Source organism: Ixodes scapularis, unplaced genomic scaffold (assembly GCF_016920785.2).
Source record: "Ixodes scapularis isolate PalLabHiFi unplaced genomic scaffold, ASM1692078v2 PGA_scaffold6__148_contigs__length_123643588, whole genome shotgun sequence".
Classification (NCBI taxonomy): domain Eukaryota; kingdom Metazoa; phylum Arthropoda; class Arachnida; order Ixodida; family Ixodidae; genus Ixodes; species Ixodes scapularis.
Window position 1 is genome coordinate 83,167,776 of NW_024609881.1, and position 21,746 is coordinate 83,189,521.

The 21,746-nt window shown below is 45.8% G+C and overlaps 3 protein-coding genes across 3 annotated transcripts; 1 reads left to right on the forward strand and 2 right to left on the reverse strand.

Moving 5' to 3' along the window:
- The first annotated feature begins 565 nt into the window (after positions 1-565).
- LOC115330900 (P2X purinoceptor 7) lies at positions 566-3,087 on the forward strand. The gene is made up of 3 exons (XM_040221611.3): positions 566-804; positions 1,961-2,176; positions 2,898-3,087. Exons 1-3 carry the CDS (start codon positions 578-580, stop codon positions 3,052-3,054), a joined length of 600 nt encoding a protein of 199 aa, XP_040077545.2. The 5' UTR covers positions 566-577; the 3' UTR covers positions 3,055-3,087.
- Positions 3,088-16,331, reverse strand: LOC115330901. Its single transcript, XM_040504978.2, has 16 exons — positions 16,176-16,331; positions 15,182-15,244; positions 14,928-14,990; positions 12,542-12,604; positions 12,293-12,355; positions 12,046-12,108; positions 11,184-11,277; positions 10,929-11,099; positions 9,511-9,709; positions 7,286-7,655; positions 6,803-6,976; positions 6,499-6,685; positions 5,799-6,041; positions 5,018-5,189; positions 3,942-4,090; positions 3,088-3,429 (listed from the first exon to the last, which is right to left on the reverse strand). Exons 1-16 carry the CDS (start codon positions 16,257-16,259, stop codon positions 3,236-3,238), a joined length of 2,352 nt encoding a protein of 783 aa, XP_040360912.1. The 5' UTR covers positions 16,260-16,331; the 3' UTR covers positions 3,088-3,235.
- Positions 16,332-18,724: 2,393 nt separating this feature from the next.
- On the reverse strand, positions 18,725-19,348 carry LOC121048534 (TNF receptor-associated factor 6-like). The gene has a single exon (XM_040504982.1). It carries the CDS (start codon positions 19,346-19,348, stop codon positions 18,725-18,727), a length of 624 nt encoding a protein of 207 aa, XP_040360916.1.
- Positions 19,349-21,746: the final 2,398 nt, after the last annotated feature.

Consider the following 21,746-nt stretch of genomic DNA (forward strand, 5'->3'; position numbering starts at 1 on the left):
GGGAGCAGCCTTGCAGCTCCGTGAAACCTACAACCGAGGTGCTAGGCTTGGCGAGAGCCAAAAAATAAAGCAGATTACATGATAGGAACTGAAGATACCCGTAAGTCACGAAGTCGCTGCTGCCGCACCCATCGTCCGTCGCTCAGAAAGGGGATTTCCTCGGCTTATCCTCTCAGAAGCCGGCGCAAAAAAGGATTTTTCCCTTCGCCTCGCCGTGCTACAATACAAGAAGAAAGAGGGCGAGGAGGACTTTCCGCCAGGCGGAAGAATATTTCTGCTGGTCCTCCTTTAAACCATGAAGGCAATTTAATTTTTTTTTTAAATAAGGTGTTTTTGGAAGCATTGGGGTCCTGGCATGCCACACATTTTTTTCTAGAACTTTGTGACTCTTATTTCTGTACCTGCAAGTAAATTTGCGAAACCGAAACAAACATTCAGATTTCTTCCCTTTTTCGCTTCTGGAAAGAGAAGTGACGTCAAGGAGCACTGTCGGCATCGGTAGGATTTAGTGCACACTCGGTGTGGTTCCCGTGGTTCGCTCTAGTGCACGGCGGTCTGTGAAGAAAACCTGGAAGAAATGGACGACAACGCCGCGCTCGCAAACGCGCTCGCAAACGAGTTTGAGCTCCCGTTCAGCGACCTCACGTCGACTGAACGGGAGATGCTGCTAAGGACGCAGAGCTCTGGATTGGCGCTTTACGAGGGCGCCCCAGACCTACCACCGACTCCTCGGTCGCCGCCTCAAAGCGACTCCCCGCCCCACTCGCCGACGCCGCCGCAATGCCGCTACGGGAACACGGAATGGTAAGGCTGTAATAACGTGCCACATATTTCATGGTTGATGTATCGCTTGCTTAATTTCCCGGGTGTCCCCTTTGAAGAGCGTATTGTATTCGTTTTTAAGGCACATGATCATTATAGTCGTAGTCGATCGGAGCGCACGAGTACCGCTTCTATTTTGTCGCGCTGCCGCTGCTTCATAATTGGCATTCTTTACGCTGTCACGATTATCAGGCTAATCAAACCAAGTGCATGTGCCAGCCACTCCTACTTCCGTCTTGCAATGTTGATACTCCACATGGCTTGTGCGTGCCGTCACTCTGCAAAGCAAGTGGTTATTTCTACTTATTGGTAGCTGCGAAAAGATAAATTTGATTTCCCTTCCTTGCATTTATTTTGCTGAGGAGAATTGTTATTACAGCAGGAAGGCCTGGCCGGGTGAATCTGTAAATACCCACACCTAAAATTAAGAGTAAAACTATATGGTGTAGGCAGCGTTGTTGCGGCACCACAGGCCTCAGGTACAGGCTAATAGCCTTTCTGTGGTACCGCAACTCTGCCATCCGCAACCGCAATGGGTGGAATAAAGATATTATTGTTATTGAATCTATACTATTTCCATCCGTCACCAAATCACATGATAAGCCGAGAAAATTGCGAACAGCGGTAGACGCGTTAATTTAAGCTATGTTTTGGATTTCCATCGTAAACCGGAGACACGAAAAAAAAAAAAAAAAAAAAAAAAGGACAAAACAACATGTGTTGAGACTTGTTTTCTTCTCCGTTTTTTTTTATTTTTTATTTTTTATTTTGCCGTGTCTTCGGTTTTCGATGGAAGTTCTTCACCAGCTCGCCTGTGCTTTTACCCTTTCTACGTTTTGGATGGAGCCTGCCCTTTTTCGATTGCAAAAAAGACACAAGTTGCATTATTTGTGAAATGTCTATACGCCGAAAGAGTATCCGATTTCCAAAGTTCCTTCCACGGTGCATTAAATTCTTTTCAAACACCACTGCATGCTTCTTTTGGTATTATTTGCATAGCTTTTTTAAAACACCACTGCTCGCTTTTTTTTGTATTAGTTTCAATTTTATTTCAAAAGACTGTAGCTCACTTTTTGTGATGTGTCTCACATGAGGTTGATGACCATTGCGATCTCAACAGTCTTGCTGTTACCTTTAGGTGCAGCTGCAACAACTGCGGTATTCTCGAGAATGGCACAGAGGGAGAGTGCATCTGCTGTCGTGAGATGGGCACGGCGCTGACGCGGGTTCAGCCAGCTGGGTGCATCACGGAGCACCCGGAGTTCAGCATGCTGTGCCTCAACATCCCTGTTCTCCGTCTTCTCTACTTCGAGCTAAGGGGGCTGGGGTATCCTATGCACGACGATATTCACAGGTAAAACAGGTGCCATGGCTGTCTTCCCATATTGTACCATCTAGTCAAACTTAGGAAAGCCACGGACTTCAAGGATTATCGTTTATTCTTACGCGGGATGTAGCTTAACATTTTGTCCTGCATTTTTGTTCTCGAAAGTGCCCGTTCATTCTCACCCCGAACGCTCTCACCTGCTCTTACGCCGCCGAATCGCCACCTGCTATTCTGCTATCCCGACGCTCATTCTCTATTTTGTTTACTTGCACAAGTTCGCCAATTAAACCTTTATTTTCAGTTCACATTTCCCGAGCCTTTTTTCCATCCGTGACAATGTTTGGTCGGTGTAAAACTAATTTTTCTATGCCAAGTCAATGTGGAGACATGCAACAGATTCAATTCCCACACCATTCAGAGTAGGCTTCATGGCCTGCAATGTGTGCACTTCATAGCAAGCAAATCTCACTCGGTTAAAGATTGGCATGTGCAACACTTGCATATTGTGCTCTCTGTGAGAGGTCTGCAAGCAGGGGTCACAGTGCTGCTGACAGCTGAAAGTTTCAGTTGTTGGGGACCAAGTATTCTAAGAATCAGTCATAGTGCTCAATTAAAAACAAAAATCTAGGGACACTGCAATTTGAACGTTCACTTTGATTTTCTGTCTGTATAATGCGACTAAAATAACTGAAACCTTTTTCTGTTGATTTCAAGTGTGTCTTCACTACAACGGCTTCTTTTACTGCAGACGCTATCGCTACACTGCATACCGAGTCTTCGTCCGCTGGTTATGGAGACGACTTGGAAAAGGGAACCGGATGATTCTGCCGGCATGTGTAGTCTGCAGAATAAGAGAGGAATTCCCTTCTGAAACCACTACCGGTTTCAAGTATCCCCGCTACTAACTTGTAAGTACCAGAACATTCGTAAATAAGCTTTGTATGAATGAATAAATTTATTGGCTGAACGAACATTGGAAAAGAGTGCTCATTGCTCCATGTAGACGATTTTCATGGCTTGGCAGAAAGCTCCACTTTTGTCCAAACCGCACTCTACATAAACACTCAGAGACATGTTCATCCTTGTCTAGCCGTCTCCCTCAAGGGACGGCTTGGCGAACCTTCTTCTGTGCGCAGATACCAGTTCTTCCTTCGATGGCCTTGGTACTGGGCTCACAAAGGCCGGAGGAACTTTTGGAGACTTTTCGGTCAGTGCCTCTTTGAAAGTAGGATATGTCTTGCACCGTTCCAGGACTTCCTCATGTAGCCGGTCCACATACTCTGAAATTCAAGACAAGGTAGTGTAGGCCAGTGCTTCTTTAGAAAGTGCTCCTGTCATTTGACCATAAGTGTTCTAAAGTCACGACACAAATTTTCAGTCGTTCTGAATATTGCACTTTGTCGCACAGCCAGTGATTAGCACTTGATTTTGATAATGCTGTATTTTTTTAGAAACATTTCATGCTTTTTTGCCATCAGAAACATATAAAGTAGGCTATACTCCATTCATCCCTTCTGGTGGGACTGCGGTGAAAGCTACGTCCTCGTTGGACCAGTCATACGCCTCTTTCGCCACGTCATTATGGCCCGCCCACACCTGCGCTCAGAAAGCCGGCTCGGGTGATGAAAAGGAGGAAGGCGGTTGATTGGTTCGGCGGGCACGTAGCTCCCACTGCAGTCTCAGCTTAAAGGTGAGCGAAGTATAGTGCATCCATAATTGTTATGGTGACCTTTTCATACAGTTAAAATTCTATATGCAGTGTAAATTCTATATTGTAATGAGCTACACTTACCAAAAGTCACGGGGGTCATCCGGGGGTACACAGTGGTTGCACCTTTTTGGGCTTTTGGCGATTTGATGTGCCATTGCTCTTGCCCTTCGTTCGTGACAGCTTGCAGGCGGCTACTGTTTTCGTTAAAGTGGAGTATGGCGATCATTGTTCTGGAACATAATTGAGGCTGTTTAATTGCTGCTCATGTCTTCACCTTGTGTTAAATAAAGTGTGCAATACCCTAGTTACACGGGTGCTCTCAACAGCCTTTGAGTCAACGACAGTCGACCCAATCGCGATCGGCCGGAGTTACACGGCGGCGCCAACTGTCATTGAGCTGCTAATGACAGTTGAGTTCAACTCGGCTCCCCTATTTCAGTTTGACTGAACGGACTTCCCCAACAAAGTTAAAATGGTGCTTGTCCGTAGGACCGCTGCCGCCGACCATTGTTTGCGAGGCACTTACCGTTTCGGAATACAGGAGAATGCGTCTAGAAAGACTCTTAGCAGCAAAATATCCGGGAGGGAATAGGTTTAGGCGTCAGAGCTGCCGCTAAAACAGTCCCGACAAGCCGGAAAGCCACCAAACGAGCGCAGATGGAGGAGGGACCAGCTGTATAAGTGGACAAATAGTAATGGGTGCACCCATCGTAGTGGGCGATAGCTTACACCACCTAGCGTAAAATATGTGAAACCTAGCCCTGAATCTGTTTTGGTACTCGTGTAAACTCCGCTAAAAAGCAACAATGTATTGAACATAATGTATGATATATTTATAATAAATAAAAGGTGTGTCTCCGAGTAAATTACTTCAACAATTAGACTGATCACGTAACACAAGGACTAGTTTCGTTTTAGCTTCAGCTGGGTTCTAGAGGGCCGTGTTGCACCATCTCAGTTCAGTTTAGTTCAATCATAGTTTAGGCCGATAACTGTGATTGAACTCCACGACAGTTCAAATCGCCCATGTAACTAGGGTATAAAAAAATCTTTTTGTGACTATGTCTAAAAGTTTTTTCTGGTCTCAAAGAAACTTCAACTGCGAGTGCTGTTGTTTTGGCTTGTTACAGTCCCCTCCTTACACCTAGCTTCCTTACCGTGCAGCCATGCCTTCATACGAGAATGCTGTCGATTTGGGTGCAAATCCATTCAGCACGTTATGGAATGATTCCAATCCATATGTTTGTGCATTAGGAGACAGCTGCTTCACATCTTTTGCAAACAAAGGTGCATTTGCGATGGCCTTCAGTTTCGTGTGGGCGGGTGAACCTGGGGAAATTGGAGCATTCAGTAATACAGTGTAGATTAGAGTTCATTGAAACATTTTTTAGCAAACCACAGTAAAAAAACGTAACAGTTTTAATTGGTTTTTGGGGGGCTATCGATTAGATTCACATAGACGTCCATGGCTGTGCAGAGCTAATTTTACAAATATCTGTTAGCTCGTCTTTCTTTGGACGCTTTCCTTTAAAATTAGTGTTCGGCCTATAATCGTAACCAAACAATGTAGATGTGTGCAAAAGTAACTTTTTCCAAGTCCATGGAGCCAACACAGACGCTCCCCATATCAGCCGCTTTTCCGAGCTAAAAGTGAAAGCATTGTAGCTCGACTACGGCAAAGAGAAACTTTAAGTCAGCAGCGAGGCACGAGTGCTACTGCATGCTTCAGTCAACAGTAATCATATGGTCTTATCAGGCTGCGTTTCATCACAACAGCGACAGTCCAAGCAATAGACACCTTGCGTATCTGTGAAGTTTATTTTCAGTGTTCCCCATGTAAAATAACCAAGTTTGATTCCACACTAGTCGGCATCTTGTATATAACTAATATTTTTTAGCTCTTACGATGTAAATCTAGCATAATAATATGGTACAAACCAGGCACAATCCACTGTTTGTCTCCAACGTCCTTGTGTAGGCACCGTGGGTAGAGCGGACCATGGCCCGTGTGGATATTGCAGACATGGTTTGTGACACTCGACCATGCTGCGGCAAGCAATTCACCATTGCCACCGCTAGCAGTTGCGCACCACCACAAGTGGTTGCACACGGGGCTCACCCAGGGTGCTAGGTCCTTGCAACCTGCACATTTGCTGCCTGCAGCCAACTTCTTCCTGATCCCTGCAGTAATATAAGTTCCAGGACAAAAATGTTTGCTTGATGTTAACACCCCACTTCCGAATGCCCTACTTTGCATGCAGTGCAAGCAAGCTCTACCCAGAGAGAATTCCCAGAGAGAATGGCTACAGCAATAGTCTCATGCCATGAGGGGAATAAAGAAGATTTAGCCTCACACTCCAGCTAGTCGCAGGATAATTGTCGTCAGAGGCTGTGGAATGGCCAGTTTTATTCGCTTCTCTGTAAAGTGTTTTTTTTATGAGGTGTGCCGGTATTTCATCTTTCCTCTGCTCACTTGGAGAGACCGAATAGAACAGTTGGTAATGGAGATTGCTTTTAAACAATTTATAATAAGCACAACAGTAATATCTCAGATGGTTCTAGGGTAGGAAATAGAACACGCAAAAGACAGAGCTGTAGGTTGGTCTTTGTTATATTGAAAGACAATGTTCGCATTCACCTTTCACAGCGTGCCACACGTCAAACAGATGCAGGATTGCGGGCTGGTGTATTCTCATGTAGGCCTTTATGCTCGAGTGCCTGTCAGTCGTGAACGAGCGAATCAGGACGTTCCTCGATTTCAAGAAAGAAATTCCTCGTGCGCAGCCTTCTTTTTCCATGTTGCTGCTTGCACTTACTTCGGGACACTAAAAAGAAGGAAGTTCTTTATGGAAGGGGTCAAAAATATTGCACACTTTGTATCTTTGTCTTGTTCCTGTGTTTTTCGAGCCAATTGTTTTTCCTATTATTCTGAGGGTTCTTACTTCCTTGACTTGAACCAGTTCGGTGTGGACAATCTTGCCCAATCGATGCGAGTAGAAACTGTATGTCATGTACTTCGCACTGTGTCCCGGAGAATCACATCGTCCATCTCCTGACAGATCCACGGGCTCTCCCGCAAGGGCTGTCAAATCCTCGTCTCGTTGCCTATCCCAAACCTGGAAATATTAAAGAAAGGGTGTGGCAGCTGTAACAGTGCAGTTAAAGGAAGCTGTATGATAATGAGACTACACAAAAGTGCATCAGCAGTTTTGTATGATAAAAAGCATAAATGTGATACACGCTACTGATCTCTGCATCTGGGACAAGGGTCGCCAAAAGGAAGTGCCTAATGTGTCTTTCATGAGAGAACATGTCCTATCACTCATAGTAGGGTATGCTGCCATAGCATTATGCCGGCACACTGCAGAAAGCGTTGCTGCAGAGTAAGTTACACTATGCTTGAATCAGATGAGGGATCTACGAACCGTTTGCACAGCAGGGAGGAGGTAAGCTTGTTGATAATCGTGGAATCTTCGTTCTGAGATGACCCTAATATTCATGAGGCGCATCATTCTGAGAGCTGGTGCAGGGCTAGAGCCGGAAAACAGCAGGACAGATGCGATATCGATATTTCCAGCCGGTTTCCGTCCCACGTATGGCTGGCTGGACCAGGTGTGCGAGTGGTTCTTAGGGCAGAGGGTTGTCACAGTGAGGCAGCTTCCACTCAGATGGAGGGATGGCTTGGACGGTGCATAGCATGTCATGCAGAGCCTAAAGCACTCTAGGAGGCAACTTTCATATACAATGTACTTGTTTTCACCCCGAGGATGGCCTTGTTCGGTTTCTTCGTCATCCCTGCAAAAGTAAGCAAAACAAATTTAGGAGAACGACCCCAACCCTGAAAAGGTTAGGTACAACAGGCTGTCTTTAGGTTGCCCAGTTTTCAGTTTAAACATGCTTTCTTAACATACCGTGGTGCATGTGTTCTGATGACAGACAAGTCAAAAACCACTAAGTGCGGCATGCTGGCCCAAAGGTGGGGCAAACAAATAAGCTATTTAGTCATTTCTATTTCGTTAGTCACTACAAATCCTTTGCAAATTAACAAGCAGGTGAGTGCCATTTGGCAACTTCCAGTTTCTTAAAAAGTTCTGTTTTGCTGTTGACAAATGACGACGATCTGCAAGCCTGTCTAAGCAAAGTTCTGAAAACTGCAATCTGGAGGTTTCAGAACCATGCTTGCACAGGCTTGCAGTTCATTGTTGTCGTTTGTCAACGGTGAAACAAAATTTCCAAGTAACAGGAAGTTGGAAAACGCCGCTCACCTATCGCTGAGGCCTGTATACACAAACTCATTTATGTTACGTCACGGCATGGTGGTGGCGCATTGGGCGCACTTCGGGTCTGGGGCTGTGGGCGGAAGTCCCCGTGCGAGACGTGTATTCCTGCATTGTTTTGTAAGGGACCAGACAAAAACCTGCTTTCTCATCAAAACGCCGCGACTGGGGCTGTACCAAAAGAGTCAAGAAAGGTGTGAAGGTCAGTTTTCATGTGCTCAATTCATCGGAAAACGTGGATATGTGGCGTGAAAAAAGAAAAGCAGACGCCGTCGGACCATGATTGCTTGGGCGGGAAGCGCCTTACGTTGAATTCATGGATACTTGTGGTCATCAGATTTGTTTGTTTTGTTCCAACATGAATGCCGGAAATCGCGTATCACCTCATCGCATATCACCTAGCATTGACCAGCATGCAAAAGTGGGCCTTTCTTTCACTCGAAATACAGCATTCCTCAAATCTTTTTTCCCGGCGAAATCTGTGGACTGGAACGGGCCTGCCCGAAGCCATCGTCTTTGCTCAAGACATCGATTTGTTCCGCCAAATGTTAACCTTGCTATTTTTTTTAACTCACTCCCTTATGTAATACCCTGACTCAGGGTTCTTAAGGTATTTAAATAAATAAATAAATAAATAAATAAAAATGGTCAAGTTGTACGGACCACCTGTGGACTACATTCAGTGCGTCTTCAAGTTCAAACGGCCGCCTGATCGTTTGAACTGTCGCCTGCTCTTTTAAACACTTCTGCTTGTCGTCTGCTCTTTTAGATAACACCGGTCTGTAGACCAAATGTTGGCTCGGTGCTTGCGATAAAAAGCAAGTGCAGGCCTCAAAAGACTTCGGTTTGAAGGTTGGTAGGCAGGCTTGATGTAAACAGTAGATACAAGGAGATGTTGATCATTGTTGCCAGTGGCCATCACCAACTTGTTAGGCCTGATTCACTTCGTCCGATTCTGCTTGCGATTATCAGTATCGACGTCGACCATCTCGGCTTTGGTTCATGCTTTTGCAGCCCGAGCGACGTTGCGACTGAAAATTGCAAGTGAAGTCTCCCCATGCGAAACAGGCTTTAGCGTACATTCTACGGCATCCATGTTATTCACGCGAAGTTTTGCAATGTAACAAGCCTCATTAATTTCGCTGATGTTGCTCAAGTACCGTAGTCACATTTCCAGGAAGACATAGAATCAACGATTTGAATGCAAAAAAGGGCAGGGGGACTCACACTGACGTCGACAACATCGCATTACAATGGTTTGGTTTTGGGCGACGGCGAGCTTTTTCGCCCACACCCATCGTGCGTGCGCGGCTCTGTGGCGTCCACTAGGGGCCCTCCGGTTTGTTTGTAAACATGAGTTGGTGTATACTCACATCTGAAAAATTTTGTCATACGACGGTTCATGGGTTGAGTCGTAGATCGGATCATAGGTGGGGTCGTCATTTTGACACATGCTCGGTGGCTCCGAACTAGGTGGGCTGGTTGGGGAAGCTGGGCAGTCACCACAGTCGCCAAACGTGTCGTCGTTTTCACACATGCCTGCAGGCTCCGAGCTGGCAGGTGGTGCTGGACCTTTGGAAGGTTCAATTCAATTCAATTTTATTGACCGAAAAAGGTATACAAAATATTGGGAAAAGCATATGAACCCATAGCCGATAGGCTAGTTGAGGCTCATTAACAAAGTATCACAAGAGCACAGAGCGACAGGCATATGTCATCAGAAAGCAACAAAGGTACTCCCAATCTTGTTACTACATTAGAAGCTAATCTCGGTTACCAATACCAAAGAAATGATGATGAGGATGAAAGATGATCTAGGTAGTCAAGAGGAGATCGTGCCTCAGTGCATTGTTAAAAGTATGCGAATTTCGAAGGTCGATCAATAGGGCCTTCCAGATTTCTGTCCCACAGAATTGAATTAGCCTTTCCCCCTAAACGTTGCGGCTTTGTGGAAGGTTAGTGTGTCCAGACAAATTTGCCCTAGTTTGATGGAAAGCTTTAAGAACTATAGTTATAGGAAATGGGTGGTTTGTGGTCAACATTTTGGTGAAACAGCGTGGCAATTTTATACTTTACTAGTTTATGAAGTGGAAGACTGCTGAGGTGATAAATAAAATGCTTGATGCCTGTGTATAGTGCGAGTCAGTTATAATCCAAACTGCCTTTTTTGTAAACCAATAATGGGCGTGAGATACATGCTATAGGTTGTACCCCATGTTTCTGTACAGTATGTTAAATGGGAGTGGAATATCGAGAAGTAAATCATTTTTAAGGTTGAAGAGTCAAAGCACTGTCGAGCCTTCAGCAGAATGTAGCAAGCATATGACAGCTTTTGACAAATATAGGCTATGTGATGTTGCCAATGTAAGTGTAAGTCGAATATTACTCTTAGATATTTGAATGTATATACTTGTTCTATAAGAGAGGTGGCAATATAAATTTTGCATTTAGCATAGTTCATTCGTTCCTTTGGTGGAATATAACATATTTCTTTTTTTTTTTATTCAGCATCAACTTATTATAGCTGCACTAGTCCTAAACAATAATTAGTTCTTCATTGATTATACTATTAATGTTATCCAACGAATTATTTGTGTAGTAAATTGCTGTATCATGTGCGTAAATGCGAGAGATCATTGACATATAATGAAAAAGGACAGGACCCAGCACCGATCTCTGCCGAATCCCTGTTCTGATTGGTCTAATATTGCGTTTATACCGTTTGTGTTTATACCATTAAGAACTGATATTGGCCTATAATTTTCAGGTTCGTTAGCATCATCATTCCCACCTTCACATTCAACATGTATGGAGCTCAGAAACTCTGATGGCAGTGGCACTTGTTCGGAGATGGGGGATGAGGTTCCATGTAGCCTGTCCAAAAGATCCCACGCATCGCTTGTGGCAGATATGTCTGTCTGCACCGCACGGTCCTGTCGTATAGCCGTGTTCACTTGGACGTCTGAAAAAGATGTTGGGCATTTCAGCTCTTTATTGCTGGAATGCATATAAAACACTGTCAATTCACAATGAAAAGAGCACGTACATGCCGACCGAGTTTGAGGACGCGTCTGTGTAGAAACTGAGCGACACTTGGTTCGAACTTGTATGGCCAGAGTCCTTGTCACCTTTCGTGGCATCTATAAAAGAAGTCAGCAGTAATTAGATGATTTGCCAAACTATTGCCTTTCTTCGCCATTTTGTAGGTTGTAAATCTGAAACACCACTGACTTCACGTTTCGATTCACAAAACCTTTTCCTTTCACTGGACTTTGCGCAGTGTTCCATGAATTTCTTTCTATCACCAAAAGCAAAATAAATTCCTTGAAAACCAGACAAGGCACATAGAGCTTCTTTCCCTTGTTCCATTCTAACATTTTTATTTTTTTTTTTTTTTAATTCGCTATGTGCATTGCAGATGACCTCAGTGACCAGGCCATGACTACCTAATTTCCAGGAGATTTGAATTTTTTACCATTGTTTGATTTTAAAGTTCTAAGCGATTTCTGAAAATGTTCAATAAGGAAATAAATGGTGGCTATTGGTGACCATGGATGTTCGCTGTTGGAAAAACCATGTATACCATTACTGCTCAGTACTCTTCTTTGACACACTGCAATTGGGATGGCATGTAGGGGGCACAATGCAAGAACTCCACAACCAGCACTGCCTTAGTGTAGTGTACGGACATACCATATGTTTATATATGTGCATAGCAAACTGCCAAGAAAGAAGTAATTGCAACACAAATGTCATGTCACGCTAACGCAAGGTGAAAGTTACAATTATGTTTTGAGATGAAGTCCTGGGCTCTACCCGACGCGACTGGTCAGGGTGGATGCATTGCATTTTCTGTTCGTCAAACTCTGGGGCCGGAATCCTAAATCCCTGGGATATGTATCACTAACCATGGTTGTGCTGCTTTGGTGGATGGCTGTGCTTTGGCTGGTGCAGCTACCATTGCTTGTGTCCTGGAGGGCAGTCAATTTACAGCACAAATGTCATGTCATGGTAACACAAGACGAAAGTTGCAATATTGTTTCAAGGTGAAGTTCTTGGCTCCACCGGACACAACTGGTCGGGGTGGATGCATTACGTTTTCTGTTCGTCACTCTGGGGTCGGAATCCTAAATGCCTGGAACATGTATCACTTACCATAGCTGTGCTGCTTTGGTTGATGGGTGGGCTTTCGCTCGTGCAGCTTCCATTGCTTGTGTCCTGGAGGGCAGTCAAATTACAGCACAAATGTCATGTCATGATAACGCAAGACGAAAGTTACAATAATGTTACGAGGTGAAGTCCTGGGCTTCATCCAACGCCACTGGCCAGGGGGGATACATTGCATTTTCTGTTCGTCAAACTCGGGGGCTGGAGTTATGAATGCTTGGAATATGTATTGCTAACCATGGTTGTGCTGGTTTGGTGGATGGCTTTGCTCTGGCTCGTGCAGCTTCCATTGCTTGTGTCCTGGAGGGCAGTCAATTTACAGCACAAATGTCATGTCATGCCAACGCAAGATGAAAGTTACAACAATGTTACGAGGTGAAGTACTGGGCTTCTCCACCCGACGCAACTGGCTAGGGTGGTTGCATGGCATTTCTATTCATCAAACTCTGGGGTAGGAATCAGGAATGCCTGGAATACAGACAAACCCGTTTATAACTAACAGCAGGAAACGCTACGTTCAGTTCGATATAGCAAAAACATTTACAATGAACTTCCACGATGCGTTCGCTGTAAGGCAAGGGCTTCTCTTTCTTTCTCATTGATTCACTTATGCCTCGTAACAATCCCCTAAAAATCTTTTTTTTTTTTTTTTTTTTTTTTTTTTTTTGCGTGCATGCAAAGTGTGTTCTTTTAGCTTACCTCCCCTTTTGAATCGCTTCTCTTCGTAAGCAAACACTTTGGGATGAAAAGTTGTTTTTTTTGTCTGTGCGTGCATGCAGAGTATTTTTTTAGCTTTCTCTCCTTCTGAATCGCTTCTCTTCGCAACTTGAGCTTTTGGAATTTTCTTTCTCTTCTACTTCTTGTTTGGGGGGAAGGGGCAGGCTGGAAGGCGATTGTTTGCACGTTTCTAGAAGCCTTCCAGGGGGAAAAGTTCGATATAGCCAGTATGTTGTTCGTTATAAAAAGTAATTTTTACATGCATTTTTATTTAAATTCTTCGTGAGTTGATATCAACAATAGGTCTGTTCGATTCGCCTGAACTGGCTGAACTAGTTCAGCAGTGCAGGAACTGGTGCATTCAATTCAACCAGAAGTTGGACGGCCGCTGCACTGGCGCGTTCTATTCATCCCAGTTCTGAACTAGTTCAGACCCAGTTCCTCAAAATCTTGCACCGGCTCCGGAGTCAGTTCAGCGTCCGTGCAGAAGCAGACGGCGATAGCAGACGACACTCCTCGTCCGTCTCTGCTCGCAATGCCACTTTTCGCAGCTCTTGCTCAAATGTCTGCGATGTTTGACAATAACATTGATACGGACGTTGCATTTCCTCTCATATATGATAATAACGTACCCGCGGTGGACGCGGAATTGAGATCACAAGGAATTTGATTGATTATGATATTCTGAAAGCGTTTTAGGCACCTGTTCGTACAGGTTTGGCTCCCTGTGGTAATGTGGATGCTGGGGCAAGTTGGTAATTCATGCTTTGATGGAAAAACATTAATGACAAAGGTGAAGAAGTTGAAGATTTGAGGAAGAAGAAATATAGGACCGAGTTGTAAGTCAGCGCTGCGAGTCTGTCTCCTTTTGTGTGCATGTGAGTGTGACTGTTCATCCGCGCTGTTCCATCAAATCCCTGTGGTAAGTGTTGAAATAATGGCTCACGTAAATTGTTTCTTTTTGATGCTATGTGGGGATCCACAGCGTTGATATTTTTCCTTACCGACACGGGAAAGGTATTGCACTTTTGATAGTCCCCGCCTTCCGTTGCTCTTGGATGCATACTGACGACTCCGATACATTGCAGAGGTCTGGGATTTAGCACATTGGGCCTCCTATGCCCCGTAGCTGAGCATAATACTGCATCCTTTGTCCGCTGGTATATCTGGACGCCCACTAACGGGCCTGGGAAAAACGACGCCGAGAATCGGCATTGGCTTGGTAGTTCCATGCAGGTCTTTCTTGAGAATCAGCATAAACGCTTCAGCTTGACGCCAAAGTTACGGTCGATAACTGTATTGGCCAAAACACTAGCGTCAAGCATCCAGCTTCGAGGTGACCGCTGTCGATCGCGCCCTACCGCCAGTGACTCCCAATGCAAAATCACCCTGATGCCGCGAACCCATCAACAAAATGCGAAACTCGAGAGACTTGGAATGAATCTACTATTGCTAAATGAATGTGAAGGACACGAACGCTTATGGAAACGAGAGGAACTGAACGGCCGTTAGAAATGCAGACAAAAACACATTTCGTGCAGAAAACGTTTTTAATACACGCGGATAAAGAATAATCACAGAAAAGATTCCGTTATTATACTTTAAAACTAAGGAAACACAAATGGTGTCACCAAACCGCGACTAATTAAATGTCGCATACAACGTGGCGTGGAGAAACAAGCGCCAACAGATGCAGACGACAACCTGCGCTTCCGCTCGGAAAGCTGATCACAGCGCCAGTCCTAGCGCGGCGGCTGCACTGGTTCTGCGCCGCCGCTGCACGACTCCTGCACTCCTCTGAACTCGGACAGAACTAGGTCAGAATTTTCTGGCCGAATCGAACAGACCTAATAATTCGCTGTATGTGGGTTCGTTCTAAACGGGTTTCACTGTGTGCATCACTAACCATGGTTGTGCAGCTTTGGTCGATGGCAGTTGTTGGGCCCATGCAGCTTCCATTACTTGTGACCTGTAGGACAGTCAATTTACAGCACAAATGTCATGTCATGCTAATGCAAGACGGAAGTTACAATGATGTTACGAGGTGAAGTATTGGGCTACTCCACTCGACGCAACTGGCCAGGGCGGTTGCATTGCATTTTCTATTCGTCAAACTCGGGGGGCCAGAATTATGAATGCCTGGAATATGTATTCACTAACCATGGTTGGACTGCTTTGGTGGATGGGTGGGCTTTCGCTCGTGCAGCTTCCATTACTTGTGACCTGGAGGGCAGTCAATTGACAACAGAAATGTCACGTCACGGTAGCACAAGACAAAAATAATATGAATGACTAAATTATGGTGAAATATAAGTTGTGCCCTTCTGAAACAATATCAAATCAGCAATGAGCAAAACAATCAATTATGCGAGCAAGTTTACAGGACATGGAAATAAACTAAACAATTTGCTGCTCTAACTTGCAGCTAGCATGCACTTCAAGAGTGTCACTGAATCCTCACCCCTCAACAACTATTTAAAAGGCATGGAGCACATCCAGACTGCAAAGTAGTGCAGCGAATAAATTGTCTACTTCATTCCCGCGTCCTATAAACTTTTGCTGTTCATAGCACGCGCCAAATTTGATTATCTAAAGGTTGTGTGCCACATTCATTTTTCGACACTGCGTGGGACGGTGCACTTCACATGTAGCACAAAACTATGACTGGTATACAGCCAGCCACCAACCAAATGAGGCTGATGCAAGTGCTGATGACATTCGCCGCATCAATACTGTAACCCAGTGGCGTCGCAAGGGGGGGGGGGGGGGGGGGGGGAAGGGGGGGGGGGGGGAGAGAGAGGGAGAGGGCGGCGGCGCTGGGCGCTGCGCCCCGGGTGCAGCGGTCGGGGGTAGAGCAATTGGTGTGTGTGTGCTTCGGGGTTGGCTTCGGGTGCCACTGAGCCTAGTGACGCCACTGCTGTGACCGCCTTATTTTTCGCATGCTCCATATTTCGCGATTTCGGTCAAAGCTGTCAGTTTCGAAGCAATTCGCGGGTTCTCATTTTTGCGACGCGGTGGGATTTTAATAAAGATATTGCACTGTGTTTCTATTTTACGGGAATTGTTCGCGGGATCTATTTTTCTCGAATCGCAGGCGATTTGCGAAACTTATGTCCTCGCGAAAATTAAATCGTTTACAGTATATAGAACTCACCGTGCTTCGTTGCCGCTGTGGTGTGGGCTCCTTGTGCAAGGAAAGTGAGGGTATAGCGTCTTTCCTCAGACGCGGGAACTTCATGTTTTTACCCAGACTCCGGCTGACGTGAACGTGCTGCTCAAAGTCTTCCGGTCGGAAATGCAACGAACAAATCCTGACACCGTTGTCCACAGCTCTACGCAAGACGACGGCGCGCAACCAAATGCTGCGCATTGCTGCATCGGTCGGCAGTTTATGCAAACTAACGTCGCCCGATCGACCACACGTCTTTAGCCGACCTTTCGCGCAACCTACTACAGCACATAAACGCGGCATAATTGGTGAGACACCAGTTCGCAAAGCGAACACGAGACGACGCACGAAACCAAAACCAAAAGTCCGCCGCCCCCGGCGCTCGTACCTTTTTCTTTTTTTTTTTGTCCATGGTTGCTCGATGCTTGTTACGCGCCCGAGGTAGCAGTGCGGGATGCGTTCAACCAGTGACAAACGGAGGGATCGCTTCAGATTATGCTTTTATGGACGGTATGAAACCTATTAATGCCCAACTACAACTTTAAAAGAGTACCCAACGTTCAAATGAACTTTTTTCATCACATCACACCACCGAAATCGAAACCAAGAGCGCGTCTATCGCTTGAACCAATCGCCAGACGAGGTGCCCGTTGTCGTCACACTTCGACGGCGCACTTTAGTTCACCTTTCTGCCGCCGCCTCGGTGGGGTCTCAGGCGTCGTTCCCGGCGCGATTGTTACCGCGCCTGTTTGCTTGATTGGTGCGGATCCCAAAGTTCTGTTCGGGCTAGAACTTGGTCAATAGCATCTGAGACGTGCCTGACATCCATTTCAATCGTCGAATAAAACTTCGAAACTGCCTTCATGGTCCCTTTAAGCGCGAGACACATGCGCGTCAAAACTGTCCGATCCGGCGTGCGAACTGTCGGGAAGATGGCTGCTCCCAATCGCCGCACACGTCGGTTCGCGACACATGGTTTCCGGCGCGTCGTTGCGTCACTCCGTTCAGCTCCGCCCAGTTTCGGGTGTCCCTCTACCAAATGGATAGATGGATGCTAATGGCTATATTTATAACGAGCGGTAGCTCGCGCCACCTAGCCTAGAAAACTAAAATACTTCCCTCGCCCTTCTTGGTTTTTCCGACTTTAAAACAAACATAATATTTTTATTACATTCTATTAAAGTGTGCGTGTGGTTGCCCAAGCTGACACTTGTGAAGAACAGAAATTTGATTCCGCGAAAAAAAAAAAGGTAAATATTGGCATTATGATTACTGGCACTCCTCAACTCTCTTAGTCTTCAGGGTCACACCTGGTCATACTCCTAGTAACGTAATTCGGGGTGCCGTGTAGGTTCCCGTGTGCTCTCTTGCAGGACGCTTCCTTTCCCTCTCTCTACTGACATTAGCGGGCGTTATGCTGCAGCTTAGAGCTGAGCGAGGTCACGTAAGCTTCTCGCCGTATTTCCCTCGGCTAAAAAGCTCGACGTTTGCTTTGCGATTATGCAGCGGAATAGCGACATTTCTTGATGGACATCTTTTCTCTATCCTCTGGGACACGATAAACAATGTAAAAATGACGAGATAAGAATTTCTTTATTCTTGAAATCATTGCAACCCCCCTTCAAAAACGAAAATAAATACTTTCCCAATGTTAAATCAAGTTCGTTCACAGACTTAGAAAAAAAAAAATTACGTCAACCCCCTTCCCAAAACAAAATATGTTTTATTGCAAAAATAAACTACGCATTCCGTAGCGCTCATTTTCAACCCAAACACAACGCTAGAAATCCGAGCCAGAGTCCAAAATTAGCACAAACTGTTACCTTATTCAAAAGGTCTGTGATCTTTTTGAAAATTTCAATGGGAAAATAACGGCCGACGGAGCTCCGGAACGCATGAAGCTGTATGACGCCAGAAAACGAAAACAGGCGAAAATGGGCCCCATTTTCCCACTGAATTTTTTTTAGAAAATTACACAACTTTTAAATGAGATATCCGTTCGTCCTGAAACTTTGGCACCTGGCTCGGGCCTTTAGAGCTATATTTCCGCGAAGAATGAGCGTCCGGTGGTGCATAGTTTACTTTCTAGGTTAAAAATAACCTGCAAATTATTTGGGGGGACACGCCGTGTAATTTCTTGCGGTCACAACTATATTTTTCTACCAATCCACCGACACCCCATTTTGCGCAACCATAAGTTAAAACTATAACGACAATGTTTTTTGTGTTTTTTACATTGGCATTATTTTTGTTAGGTAATATAATTATCTAAACACGAAAAACCAGCCACAACCAGTCACCTCAATTGTGCAAGTTTATTTCACACTAAGGCGTATAGAAAAGAAGAAAACAAAGGAGACGTATCATAATAAATCAGGCTTAAGCTCCACAAACAAAAACGGGATCCAAATAAACAGTATGCAAACTTCTTGACTCATACAAGCGTATGCTTATACATGCACGAGCAACGGCCACGGTGTGCGCTGAAGCTAATTTCAAAAGAACCAGAATGCCAGCCTCATCGCTCGGAACCTTCAGGACGAACCTGCTTTGTATTCCGCCTCCTCACTTCCGTTTCCTGACGCTGAAAGCTTGCAACCGTTTTTGATGTGTTCTACTATCTTACCGCTCGCAACGGGAGCATCACAGGCCTCGCAGAATACCCTGTGAAACTGACATTTGGAGTAATGCAACTCAAGATCGGTCAAAGGAGGCTTGTACCTGCATCCACACGACGGAGACGGTCCAGGACAGTGAATATATGGACTAATGCAGCGTTGACATTTTTCAACCTGAAGCACATCGGTGAGCACGTAGTCGCAGCCAGTGGCGGAGTTGGGACAACGCATGCCGGCCTCCTTCAAGAGTTTAACGAGATCCACAGAAAAAGCGTCACCTGCAAGGTCGCTTTCTGACACCTCTTTCTGATCCAACGGACACAACGGAGGGTCATGGCGCAAGACATTTCGATAGCACATCGTGCAGTACCAGTGCGGACAGCTTCCCGGAAACACGGGTCTCAGCGACACCACGCCGCACAGGTCACAGATGAGTGGACGAGGAGGCGGCCTGGAGAACTGGGTGGGCCTCCAGTCCAGGATGGTTGAGAAGCCCGTCAGCAGGAACGCCTCCGTTGCTTGCTCTTTCGACTGCGCCATCTCAAAGCACTGCGAGATTGACAACGACGCAACTGGTCACCGCAATGCACACAGCGGTTCACGGTGTGAACGGCATGGCGTCTCTTTCCGATGCCCGCCTTCCAGCACGCGCTTGTTGCCTTCCACAGTGCTATATGGCTGCACGCGCACGCTTCAGGCTCACGCGGTGCCGAAGCACAGTCGAAGGCAGGAAGGTCGCGCTGGAGGCCGGACAACCAAGAACCTCCCTACAGTTCTCATCCAACGCTGGACACAGATCAGAAACGAATACTGCATAAGCGCTCGGCTTCGACTCAAGGTTGAGCCGAACGTTGACGCAATCGCCGTGTCGAATCTGTGCCCAGCGTTGGCCTTCGCTGATGACGCCATCTCTATCAGCACTATACGCCTTTGTTATCTCGGTGTTGTCTAAGTACGGCGTCATTTGTTCTACATATGGGCGTTTCAACTAACTGAGAGAGGTAAAAGGTGTAAGGTGTAAGCTTCGTGTAAACAACAAATACAAAGAGATATGTTGGTCTCTGTTACCGGTGGCCATCACAGACTTGTTATGCCCGATTCACGTGGTCCGATTCTGCAAGGGATTTTCAGTATCGATGTCGAGCATCGCTGCTATCATTCACTCTTCTTTCGTAGCCCGAGTGACATCGCGACTGAAAACAACAAGCGGAATCTCAACATGTGAGTCAGACTTTAGCCTCCATTCTGCGACGTTCACGAGGAATTAATCACGGCATGTCACGTTATTCACGCGAATTTGTGTTTTGTTACTAAATCGGTAGAAAATCTCCAAGCTGATGAGAGCCCGCAGAAGCGAGCTTCCACAAAAGAAGCCTTTTTTTCTTTTGGCATCCGAAGTCATTAACTATGCTGCATATGTTGTGTAAAGCACTGGGGAAAGGAGCGAGGACGAGTGCGTTGGTCTAGGCAGGGCCTTCTTGTGCTCGGTGAAATTAAGCCCTTTCGATTACCACGCGCTCGCGTCCTTGGCTTTCCCGGTAGTATACACAACTTCTGAGGTCGCATTTAGGAGTTCACCCAACCTCTAACAAGGAAATGGCGTGTCGTCGTGTGAAAACGCTATATTGCCTTTCGAGGCGTCATCTGAGCATTTCTCCGCTATAAGACCGGTACAAATAAATGCCTCGTGAGTTGATTGTGTTAAAGAGTTTGTCAACGAGAGTGAAACTGCTGCACTGTGCCCACTCGACTTTATCCAATATTTACGACCATTTCCTAATATAACTGAAATAACCCCTGAAGCAATGCACACCACTTCAACAACAAAAAAAAAAACAGTGTATATGAGAATTAAAGGGGGTTACGAAAGATTGTGTTAAAAAGCACCTGTACTTTGCTTCGAAAGTGCATTGTATTCATCTTATTTGACTTTGTACATCGCGCCGGTGTAGTACTTTATTCGAAGCTCATAACCTTTTGGCTTTGTATTTCAAGTACTTTTTCGATCTGCTTTACCCAACACAGCAAAAATGGGCAGATTGATAATTGGCCTACTCAGTTTTCTTTAGAACCGATTTCGAAAGAATGAACAGGTATTTGCCATTATGGCACTTCTGCCAGCTTACAAGATGGTAACATGGAGACATGTTACCATCTCTCCCGCATGGAGAAGCGAGCGATCGCCATTCGTCCCCTTCTTGCCCAAGGGGGCATTAGTAGTTCGTTACCATAACCAAACCCCGAGTCACACTGCTCATACATCATACAAAAAAAAAAAAAAAAAAACGGTGTTAGCTGTATACACGCTGACAGAGACTGTGACTTAGAGAACTGGACGCTCTCTCTTACTTCATTGACGTTTTTGATGCAAAATATGGCAAAAAAAAAAAAGCAGAAAACCTTTTTTTGCAGCACAACATATAACCTGAGAATAAACTCTGAGGGCGAAAGACCCTCAACGTCTAGAGACCTCCCCTGCAGCCGTCATCTCGACCACAGCTTCAGCGGGTGTCCCGACCACAACCGAACTCGACAAACAAGAGTACACACAAAGAGCGGGCGACCCAAACTCCTCCACAGCCGTAAAGGGTGTCTCAAGTTCGCAAGTCAGCGGGCGGAAGACCCCAAAGGCGAAGGTCACTAGAGGCAGGGTGATGCTCATGGCATGGTATTCGGGCGCCAACCTCCCAAGTCCTTAGACCCAAGTACAAAACCTCTGGGCCCTTTTCGTGACTGCCTATATTGCGTCCAGGAGCATACTGGGTGCCGTGTAGGGAGCCAATCAGAAGGAGCCCATTAACATGGCAAAGAAAAACACGGACCGTGCCACCGACACCCTGAGCGGGGGGCTTCGTGAACCGCTTCGAGGGAGAGCCCACCTCCCTCGCCGCGTAGCATAACTTCGCCGCAATACGCATGCTTAGAAGACGTCTGCGCA

Coding starts and splice junctions, on each gene's coding strand:
- LOC115330900 (XM_040221611.3), top strand. CDS start 578: ATGGACGACAACGCCGCGCTCGCAAACGCGCTCGCAAACGAGTTTGAG. Junction 805..1,960: donor CGCTACGGGAACACGGAATG/GTAAGGCTGTAA, acceptor TGTTACCTTTAG/GTGCAGCTGCAACAACTGCG. Junction 2,177..2,897: donor ATGCACGACGATATTCACAG/GTAAAACAGGTG, acceptor CTTTTACTGCAG/ACGCTATCGCTACACTGCAT.
- LOC115330901 (XM_040504978.2), bottom strand. CDS start 16,259: ATGAAGTTCCCGCGTCTGAGGAAAGACGCTATACCCTCACTTTCCTTG. Junction 12,109..12,292: donor ACCAAAGCAGCACAGCTATG/GTAAGTGATACA, acceptor ACTGCCCTCCAG/GACACAAGCAATGGTAGCTG. Junction 5,190..5,798: donor CAAACAGTGGATTGTGCCTG/GTTTGTACCATA, acceptor CAATTTCCCCAG/GTTCACCCGCCCACACGAAA.
- LOC121048534 (XM_040504982.1), bottom strand. CDS start 19,348: ATGGCGCAGTCGAAAGAGCAAGCAACGGAGGCGTTCCTGCTGACGGGC.